This window comes from Littorina saxatilis, linkage group LG2, assembly GCF_037325665.1.
Source record: "Littorina saxatilis isolate snail1 linkage group LG2, US_GU_Lsax_2.0, whole genome shotgun sequence".
Classification (NCBI taxonomy): domain Eukaryota; kingdom Metazoa; phylum Mollusca; class Gastropoda; order Littorinimorpha; family Littorinidae; genus Littorina; species Littorina saxatilis.
The window spans coordinates 84,250,543-84,261,828 of record NC_090246.1 but is presented as its reverse complement, the minus strand read 5'-3'; the positions used below and the strand labels follow the sequence as shown (position 1 = coordinate 84,261,828).

The 11,286-nt window shown below is 41.4% G+C and overlaps 1 protein-coding gene across 2 annotated transcripts in view; it reads left to right on the top strand.

Annotated features, from left to right (window-relative positions):
• Positions 1-5,947: 5,947 nt before the first annotated feature.
• The window catches only part of LOC138959965 (ecdysone-induced protein 78C-like), a 60,519-nt gene continuing 55,180 nt past the window's right edge, over positions 5,948-11,286 (top strand). Inside the window, exon 1 of one of the 2 annotated variants that reach the window (XM_070331667.1) lies at positions 5,948-6,124. In XM_070331667.1, the coding sequence (XP_070187768.1) occupies positions 6,067-6,124 (58 nt within the window). In that variant the 5' untranslated portion in view covers positions 5,948-6,066. Of the gene's footprint in view, positions 6,125-6,430; positions 6,625-11,286 lie in introns of those variants that run through there. The other variant, XM_070331668.1, reaches the window with a different exon arrangement.

Here is an 11,286-nt window from a genome sequence, read left to right as displayed (position 1 = left end):
CGGGCCACATCCCCCCACCCACCCCTGTCCTCGTCAGTTTCGTTGCTTTTGTTTTTTTGTTGCGCAGCCGTCAATCTTGAATACTGAATGCATGCATTTTTTTAAAACTAGCGAGTCAACAATGTGTCAAAGACCGACGTTCATCATAGTCCAACCGTAACTCCGATTTAACTTAGTCAGGTCACTCAGGACTGACACCCTCTCACACTGCCTTGCCAAGCCTTCCTCGCGGCAGCTGACGGCCGTTACAACATTTTCAATGTCACCAACTGCAAATTGCCAGTTCACGTGTACTTAGTAGTCATCTGAGTCGTAAAACACAGTGACACACACACTGATACACACACACACACGAACACACACACACATGAACAAACACACACGCGCATATTCACCCGCAGGGGCGGATCAGTTGCTTTGTAAGGGGGGGGGGGGGGGGGCACTTTGAATCGAAAGTGAATGTGATGGGCGCGAAGCGCCCGAATTTGCTAGGGGGGTCCGGGGGCATGCTCCCCCGGAAAAAAATTTTGCCCAAAGAAGCAAAATGGTGCCATCTGGTGCCATTTGAACTTAGAAATGGTCATAGAATCAGTATAGAAAAATCTTTTTTTTTCTTCTTCTTTTTTTTTCTTTTTTTTTCGGGGGGGGCGGGGCACGTTCCCCCTGTGCCCCCCCCCTCGTCCGCCCCTGACCCACACCCACTCACACACTCACAGGAAACAACAATAAATAAACCTTCATGTCTCACCCAGTCACATAATCATTATTCTGACACCGGACCAACCAGTCCTAGCACTATCCCCATAATGCCAGACGCCAGGCGGAGCAGCCACTAGATTGCCAATTTTAACTTGAAGTCTTAGGGGTTCGAACCCACGACCTCCCGATCACGGGGCGGACGCCTTACCACTAGGCCAACCGTGCCGGTAAACTTGCATCAATAGCAGTGTCCCAATATCACACCGTAGAAGGAAGCTAAGGCAAGTTCAGTATACGTGCGGTCACGTGGTACGATACGGGCCCTCGAGTCGATGTGTTGGCAAGATAGGATTTTCACTTAGTATTCAATATATATACCTGACCAGTCATTCATAACCACTATCAATTAGATTATGTTTCTTATGATGCTAGCTTATCCCTCCTTCATTCCTACTATGCTCAGTTCTTTGGTTTAGCAAGACTGGAACGCCGAAGAAGAAGAAGGTTTAGCAAGAAACGTCTATGAAAAATTCGAATCGCATGCTAAGGTCAAAGTGCACCCCATGCTAAGGTCAAAGTGCAATTCTTTCAGGCAGCTTTTTGTGCATTCCCTTGATCTATTGTACACTCTGAAACATTTCGGGAGGTTACCAGCTACCCATCTTTGTATTGTGAACAAAAACAAGAATGTGGAGGTCCTTGATCGCATGAAAACAAAACTCGTGTGTGGGGTCCCAGTTTTTGCTAAGATCAAAGTGCACATGTCTGTAAATTGCAGAAATGCTAAGGTCAAAGTGCGTTTTCAGATAATAGAGACTGCCCTCCATTTATAGTCTTTAAGGCTATTACATTGAAAATATTGTTGTAGAGGCTTCCTTGTAGCCGAACATTTGTTTTGGGGTCCCATACTATGGCAGTCAAGAGAATAATGTTACAAAATATTCACGGTATGCGAGGTTGTGCTTTTTACAGATGGACAGTCTTTCATTTGAGACTCTCGACAGCATTCATGAAATCAGTCATGAAGTGGTGGTGGAAGCCGGTGGGGATCAGGAGGAAGTAGAAAAAGTCGACCCAGTGAAACCCATGGCGTCAACCTCTATGTCCCAGGAGGTCGGTGACGAGGAGCTGCAAGAGGAGGTACTACCAGGACAACCATTGGCCACTTCCACCCCCACAAAAAATCACATCTGTGCAAGGTGTATGCCGCCAGAAAGGGGGCCCTGGTAGAACATGAGCGTCATTATTGATTGGCGGTGGCTCGAGGTACACATGCCCGTACTTGTGACAAGGAGTTCATGGCCAAGTACTCCTTTGAATAGCATATCAATGGGCACGAGGGAATATGCAAGTGTGTTTGTGTCATCGGCTGAGGAAAAGAGCATGTGTATTTTTTTGGTACGCGTCGCTGTGCTAGCAGTTACGGCCGCCAGCAGTGCACTGATACGGCCGCCCCGCCTCTCTGTTACGACCGCTGACTGTTTCGGGTACGGCAGCCGGTCTAACACGAGAAAATTACTCCCACGATATTTTTACTCCGGAGTAAAAATTTCGTACGAAAATGTTACTCCCTTTACGAAAAAAGTACTCCCCCATAACACGAGAAAATAACTCCCCACAACAGGTGTGTTCCGAGTAACATTTTGTACACAAATGTTACTCCCCTGACGAATAAAAAACGAATAAATCATTTTACTCCACCCTAACACGAGCAATTTAACTGCCCACGCCAGGTGTACCAAACTTTGACTCCCCTGTCCCTTGTTAGTTTGGGGGGTGGAAGGGGTCGGGGGAGGGGTATTGCGACATTTGTTTGCGCGAGATCAAATATTGGCAGTATCGATCCTTCGCCCGCATCCCAATTTGCGTACGAGATTTTTACTGGAAGTAAAAAAACCGGGGGAGTACAAATTTCGTGGAGGGAGTAATTATTTCATGCCTTGGGGAGTTCTTTTCTCGTACGAAAGGTGTACTCGGAGTAAGAATTTCCTACGAAATTTTTACTCCGGAGTAAATTTTTCGTGGAGTAAATATTTCGTGTTACACCGGCACTCGTTTTATTTGTTTAATAATGTTATTGCCAAAGTTTATGACAGTTTGCAAACAAATATGAACGGGTTAACTGCACATCGGTTGTGCACCGTCGTGTTATCAGGAATAAGTACAGATGCTATGCTAGTGGTTGCAAAGAGCGAGAATGCATAGAAATTATGTCATGAGCAAGGGAGATTATCCTTTACTCTGTGTGTGTCTCCGCCGCCGCCTACATTCCAACGTGGAAGTTTGAAAGCAGGGAGCACACTAGAGGTAATGGAAGAGGTGGGGGGAGGGGCCGGGGTAAGAATTAGATCTAGAAAGAACTCTTCACAGACAGCCTACTGGAGAATCAAACCCTTTTGGAGCCGATTGCAACACTGAACAAGAATAACCCGAGGAGAGTTCTACAACCTCAATGGATTGAGAATTCACCGTAAGTGCATTTAAGGGCATTCTCATAGAGTGCTGAACCTGAAAATGTCCGTTTTTGTTTAACCAAGACTGCTACCAGTTTCGAGCTGAGAAGCTCTCATCACTAATTCTCTTGGCATAAAACAGAGAAGAACTCTCAAACTTCCATGCAAAAGAGAAAACCACATTTCTGCAGCAGGCCATACAGAGTAAAGGATGATCTCCCTTGCTCATGACATAATTTCTATGCATTCTTATGACGGCTTACTAGTGCCAAAACCTCATAATTGTAATTATCAAGCGAAAATTAGTAATTTTCCCTTGATAATTACCATTTTCACGTGTTTATTACTAATTTTCCCGGGAAAATTACTAATTTTCCCGGAATAATTACTAACTTTCACCTGTTAATTACTAATTTTTAGTTTTGGCTCACTTCCTGACGGATTGCTAGTGCCAAAACTAAAAATTAGTCATTTTCCCGTGAAAATGAGCAACTAACAGGTATGACGGCTTACTAGTGCCAAAACCTCATAATTGTAATTATCAAGGGAAAATTAGTAATTTTCCCTTGATAATTACCATTTTCACGTGTTTATTACTAATTTTCCCGGGAAAATTACTAATTTTCCCGGAATAATTACTAACTTTTACCTGTTAATTACTAATTTTTAGTTTTGGCTCACTTCCTGACGGATTGCTAGTGCCAAAACTAAAAATTAGTAATTTTCCCGTGAAAATGAGTAACTAACAGGTGAAAACAGTAACTGACAGCGTTAATTAGTAATTATCCCGTGATAATGGGTAACCCCAGGTTTTGGCACTAGTAAGCCGTCATAGGGCTTACTAGTGCCAAAACCTCATAATTGTAATTATCAAGGGAAAATTAGTAATTTTCCCTTGATAATTACCATTTTCACGTGTTAATTACTAATTTTCCCGGGAAAATTACTAACTTTCACCTGTTAATTACTAATTTTTAGTTTTGGCTCACTTCCTGACGGATTGCTAGTGCCAAAACTAAAAATTAGTCATTTTCCCGTGAAAATTACTAATTATCCCGTGAAAATGAGTAACTAACGAGTGAAAACAGTAACTGACAGCGTTAATTAGTAATTATCACGTGATAATGGGTAACCCCAGGTTTTGGCACTAGTAAGCCGTCATATAACGAGTGAAAACAGTAACTGACAGCGTTAATTAGTAATTATCACGTGATAATGGGTAACCCCAGGTTTTGGCACCAGTAAGCCGTCATACATTCTCGCTCTTGACGTCATTCTATATTTAACTTTTCTTTAAAAGTACAAGCGATCGAGTGCACATTTTGGCATTTTTGGCAGCGCTCTCATTATATATACGTTACGAATTTTGTCCTCAGGGTATGACGGCTTACTAGTGACAAAACCTGGGGTTACCCATTATCACGTGATAATTACTAATTAACGCTGTCAGTTACTGTTTTCACTCGTTAGTTACTCATTTTCACGGGATAATTAGTAATTTTCACGGGAAAATGACTAATTTTTAGTTTTGGCACTAGCAATCCGTCAGGAAGTGAGCCAAAACTAAAAATTAGTAATTAACAGGTGAAAGTTAGTAATTTTCCCGGGAATATTAGTAATTAACATGTGAAAATGGTAATTATCAAGGGAAAATTACTAATTTTCCCTCGATAATTACAATTATGAGGTTTTGGCAGTAGTAAGCCCTATTACGGCTTACTAGTGCCAAAACCTGGGGTTACCCATTATCACGTGATAATTACTAATTAACGCTGTCATTTACTGTTTTCACCTGTTAGTACTCATTTTCACGGGAAAATTACTAATTTTTAGTTTTGGCACTAGCAATCCGTCAGGAAGTGAGCCAAAACTAAAAATTAGTAATTAACAGGTGAAAGTTAGTAATTTTCCCGGGAAAATTAGTAATAAACACGTGAAAATGGTAATTATCAAGGGAAAATTAGTAATTTTCCCTTGATAATTACAATTATGAGGTTTTGGCACTAGTAAGCCGTCATATGTGTGTGTGTGTAGTGTGTTCGTATGCGTGTCACTGAGTCCCTGTGTCAGTGTAGCGTGTTCGTATGTGTGTCCCTCTGTGTGTGTGCGTGTGTGTATGTGTGTGTGTGTGTGTGTGTGTGTGTGTGACGGTGTGTGTATGTGTGTGAAGAGCGTGTTTTGTTTCATTTGCGTCTGTTTTATCGATCCATGGGTGTGAATAAAGTAGTTTGCTGATGGAAAATCGCTGCCCGTTGCTAATGGGAGACGACTGTGTTTTGTACTTGCACAATGTTTTAGGCTGTCGACGAAGTTGTCTTTCTTGAACTCTTGCGCGAGAATAAGTGTCTTGCGTACGTTGCTCTTTTTCGGGCACCTTGACACTAAGGCAATTAAAAAAAAAGCTAACACCAAACTAAGAAACTGTTCAACTTGAACGCACACGGCGGCGGCTGACCGCGGATGCAGCGCACTTACTGATTTGCATTGTTCAGTTTTGTTTCTTTGATAACCAGGCATCGATATATCGACTGACTATACGTCTTAACCTGCATTGTTTTCGCGTCGTCCGAAGCAGTACAATGTATCATGAAAAATGTACTGAGAAAGTGTTCGTTGAAGGGAATCCGAAATTTACATCATTTTCTAGCGCCTGTGTTGTACGCGATTACGGCGTCACTTGTGAATGAGGAGAGGGATTTGCCGGACTGTGCAAAATGTGAACATGCAACACACACAGTATGTGCCAAAATGATTCTTGATCATACGATAAGAACGCATCGTAGTCTATGCGCAAATTATGTTGAATTTATGTGAAATTTATGGGCCAAATCTAAAGTAGGCGTCCCGTCCCGCCATTTTGCTAGGCGAATGCTGGGAAATAGTTGGCCACGGGTCCGGAGCAGAAGTGGGTCACATGGAGATGGAGAAAAGTCGGTCACCCGCGGGTGAAGCACAGGTCCCTGTCCCGCATCGTAAGTACAGTGATCAGACAGGACAAGCCGTGTGCTGCCTGATCAATTTCTATTTCCACTGACTTTTTCTTGCTTTTTCGACAAAGTGTGTCTCAAGTTTGATCATCTGGGACGTTTTCTTACACATCACCCAGTTTGACATGCCGCACACATTGCGCTTTGTTCAGCAACTGGGTCACTGGCTCGATGCATTTATAATGCAAAAGCTCTTTTATGCCATATTGGAATCGTAGCTGTGTCGGAAGAATGAAAAACGCTGTGTCGAATGTTGGATTTTTTGCTTGGTAACGGCAAGCCGAATAATCAGCGTGTATGCCGACTGGCGGTTGGCCCGCAGTCTTGGAAAGGAGATCTGTCTGGGAAATACGGGTCACGCAGTGAAAAATTAGGTCACTTGTGGTGAGTCAAGGTGGAGTGTGTCACGTAAAGTGTCCTTTGAATTGCCGTCTGCAGCGCTTCAGCACCTTGCTGCTCGTTACATGTAGCCCCAGGAAAGGCAGGTAAGATTCCTCAGTGTCAGCCGCTACTTTTGTTTAGCTAGCGAAGTGTGTTTCGATCGTGACAGCGGCCGCACTTGCTTGACTACCGTGGTTCCGCGTGTAAACGATCGCGCTGGAATCCTGTTGGCACAAACTGATTTCGGCCCCATTCTCGGCCCTGTCTGTGCTTGCTCACTCGACCGACAGTGGTTTTGAATGGAACTTGGGCCCAGAGAGACTTGTTGTGGTGATGACCAGTACAGTGGACAGTGTGATCTGGTGCTAATGAGGTTAAAAAAGGGGTATTTCTGGTGTGGCAATGCCCCAGGCAAGTACGGTTTAAGAGGTCAGTGTGACACTTATTGACCAATGAACGCGTGGCTTCGTGTTTCTTCTCTAGTGTAAGTTCGATCAGAATATTCAGTTGCGTAGGCAGGCCCAGTTTATATTACTGCCTAATTCAATGTTTACGCAACTTGCCAGGACGAAATATGACCCAGACATTGCGATAGAGAAATTGATTTTATTTGTAGCTGCTCCGCAAACGCTGAAAGTGGGAAACAGCATGCGCAGTTAGTATGGGAGTTATAATGTACTCTTGCTTTCAGCACAGTATTTGGCCTAGATAAGTATAGTGACAGACATTATGAAAAAGTTTTAACTCAAACTGTAGTGTTAACTATACACAGATCTTTAAAATATATAACAAACTCAAACCAAACAACTGTTAATCCCTTATTTATCTCCAAGAATCATATGCCAGATAATGAGATTGAGTAATGTGGGTGTGATTTTCACACCAGACAGATGAAAGCTGTATTTCAAGAACCTTTAAGTGGAATGAGTTTTATGTGATGGTATTATTTTTGTGATTTTTGAAGTTGAGGTTCTTTTTCAACATTGAAATATTACTGTATTTTACAGTATATAGTTTTGTTTGACTCATGATTTGAACGCAACTGAAATAAAGACAACGGGTATTTGTTTTGAGGTTGCTTTATTCACCATCATTGAAACGTGTTACAGACCACTAACAGTGTAATTAAGAATTCTGAGTACCTTTTTTTTCTCATGGAATCTACTTGTAGTCTTAGTCATGTGAATGCACTTTTGGTTTAAACTATTATACTTAATTTTTGTTCAGTTAAATGAACAGCCTGTGTTGGATATAGCTAAAATGCAGAAAAATAGTTTCCTCTTTAATCATCAGAACATAAAGCACTTTGAAACATCTGTTACCAACTGTGATGTGAAGACTACAACAAACAAAAAAAAATAAAAAAAACAGACCCCAAAAAACTTCCACTGTTTGCTGGGGAAGTGTGTTAAGTACTGTACAACTAGCTTGTGGTTAAGAGAATTGTTTTTTCTAAAGTGGAAAATGTTCAGATTTATGTTATATAAAAAGAAATACTTGCTGTCTTTTTACTCCACCCCACTTCTCATAATTTACCTTTTTTTTACATTTAGTCAAGTTTTGACTCAATGTTATCAGATAGACTGGGAATCGAAATGAGGATGGTGGTGTATGTGTGTGTGTAGAGTGATTCCCAGGTAACTACTGGACAGATCTTCCTGAAACTGTACATTGTACATGCACATTTCTTCCAGATGATATCCCCAAGCGGTTGTTTTTCGATTAATTAAACTTAATGTCTTTGACTTTGATGACGTATCTTCCCTTTAGTGAATTTCATGACTAAATGTATTTATATTGCTTCATGCAAATTGTTTTCTTTTTTTTTCTTTCTTTGTTTCTTTTTATTTTATTATTTTGTAAAAGGGGGCAGATTGTTTTTAAACCATTCTCATGATGTATAAGATAAAATAATAAGAGTTAGCCACTGAATTGTACATTTTACTCTGCTTTTTTTTTTTTTAAAGTACACCTAGTGCTGAAAGGTATAAAAATGCTGAAGTGCAGGCGATGATGATATGCAGGCGGTGATGATATTCAATGTTTCTGAATATCTCAAGTGTTCTGTGCTATTAGAGATCTCAAGTGTTCTGTGCTATTGAGGGATTTTTCACCCCATTAGTGAAAGGAGTATCGTTACTTTAGAGTAATTATGTAAATTTGTAATGAAAATACACTTCCTTGTTATTACAAGAAGGAATGGCTTTACTTGATGGCATGCAGAATTTATTGTATGTTTCCCAAAGCCTTTTACTTGGATTCTTTTTTTTAGTTGAGGGTTGAGTGTATGTTGACTACCTTGTACAAGTTGCAGCTTTTGAATGTTATTTTTTTACATTTAGTCTGAAGTTTTGACTAAATGTTTTTTACATAGGCTGGGAATTGAGACTAAGGTAGTGGTGAGTGGGTGTGTATAGAGAATCCCCCCAAAAAACTACTACAAGTAGACAGATCTCCATTAAACTTCACATACACATTTTTTCCAGATGATATCCTGCGATGTTTTTCTCTCCCCATTTTGTTGATGTCTTTCAGGACGTCATATTTTGCTTTTTTTATATACAAAAGTTGAGGCGGCATTGTCACAACATCATTTTTCAATCAAATGATTGAAATTATGGTCAACTTATCTTGGACGCTTGAAAATAAATGCATAATATCATTAATATTGGGATTAAATATAAAATCTTTTTTTTTGGTAACCGATTTTGAAATGATAACATCGTATTTGTTATCAGTTCCTGAATCCAACCTGGGCTTTTGGGTACAAGCTGCTTTTGCTGTAGTCAGACAGGATATTTGTTTCACTTCCATCTTTTGATGAAATGAGTGTCCTTTTTCTTCTGTCTTCTGCGTTCGTGGGCTGAAACTCCCACGTACACTCGTGTTTTTTTTTGCACGAGTGGAATTTTACGTGTATGACCGTTTTTTACCCCGCCATTTAGGCAGCCATACGCCGTTTTCGGAGGAAGCATGCTGGGTATTTTCGTGTTTCTATAACCCACCGAACTCTGACATGGATTACAGGATCTTTTTTGTGCGCACTTGGTCTTGTGCTTGCGTGTACACACGGGGGTGTTCGGACACCGAGGAGAGTCTGCACACAAAGTTGACTCTGAGAAATAAATCTCTCGCCGAACGTGGGGACGAACTCACGCTGACAGCGGCCAACTGGATACAAATCCAGCGCGCTACCGACTGAGCTACATCCCCGCCCATGAGTGTCCTTTTTTGAATAATTCTCTCAATGGAAGAAGTTTGACTAAGTCTCTGTAAGGTGTCAGGTCAAGGCATAAACCCTTGAGTTGAAATGAACCATGAAATAGTCAGCGTGGAATAAAAGATGGAATGAAAGACTGGCACTCTCCTTTTGACCATTGGTGTCGTCTCTTGTCACTGTACATTAAATTGTGGCCATTTCTGCAAAAACAGTCACTGTAGTCAAAATTTGTTCATGTGCATCCCAAGACTGTTTTCCATTATTTTTCATCTGTTTAACAATGTGCTATCACTGATACTTCCTTGAACGTTTAGAAATTCAACTTGAAGTGGGAGTGAGTGAGCATAGTAAAGTTTGATAAAGTATTTTGATTCAACTATGACCTCCGGTTTCTCAAATTGGAGGCTTCAGTTAACGATGCCCCAAGTTGCAGAAATTGACACATCTAACCCTTGATGTCTGTCTCATGTCACTGTACATTTGACCCACAGTGGCCTAGTGGATAAGACATCGGCCTCCTAAATGGAAGGTCGTGAGTTCAAATCCCAGCCACGGCTGCCTGGTGGATTAAGGGTGGAGATTTTTCAGATCTCCCAGGTCAACTTGTGTGCAGACCTGCTGGTGCCTTATTCCCGTTCGTGTGGACACGCAAGCACAAGACCAAGTGCACACGGAAAGATCCTGTTAACCATGTCAGAGTTCGGTGGGTTACAGAAACTTGAAAATACTCAGCATGCTTCTCCCGAAAGCGGCGTATGGCTGCCTGAATGGCGGGTTAAAAACGGTCATACACGTAAAATTCCACTCGTGCAAAAGCATGAGTGAACGCGGGAGTTTAGCCCATGAACGAAGAAGAAGAAGACCCGTGATGTCTGTATCATGTCACTGTACTGTGTACATTTGACCCTTGATGTCTGTGTCATGTCACTGTACATTAGACCCTTGATGTTTGTGTCATGTCACTGTACATTTGACCCTTGATGTCTGTGTCATGTCACTGTACATTTGACCCTTGATGTCTGTGTCATGTCACTGTACATTAGACCCTTGATGTCTGTGTCATGTCACTGTACATTAGACCCTTGATGTCTGTGTCATGTCACTGTACATTTTACCCTTGATGTCTGTGTCATGTCAATGTACATTTTACCCTTGATGTCTGTGTCATGTCACTGTACATTAGACCCTTGATGTCTGTGTCATGTCACTGTACATTAGACCCTTGATGTCTGTGTCATGTCACTGTACATTTTACCCTTGATGTCTGTGTCATGTCACTGTACATTAGACCCTTGATGTCTGTGTCATGTCAATGTACATTTGACCCTTGATGTCTGTGTCATGTCACTGTACATTTGACCCTTGATGTCTGTGTCATGTCACTGTACATTTGACCCTTGATGTCTGTGTCATGTCACTGTACATTTGACCCTTGATGTCTGTGTCATGTCACTGTACATTTGACCCTTGATGTCTGTGTCATGTCAATGTACATTTTACCCTTGATGTCTGTGTCATGTCACTGTACATTAGACCCTTGATGTCT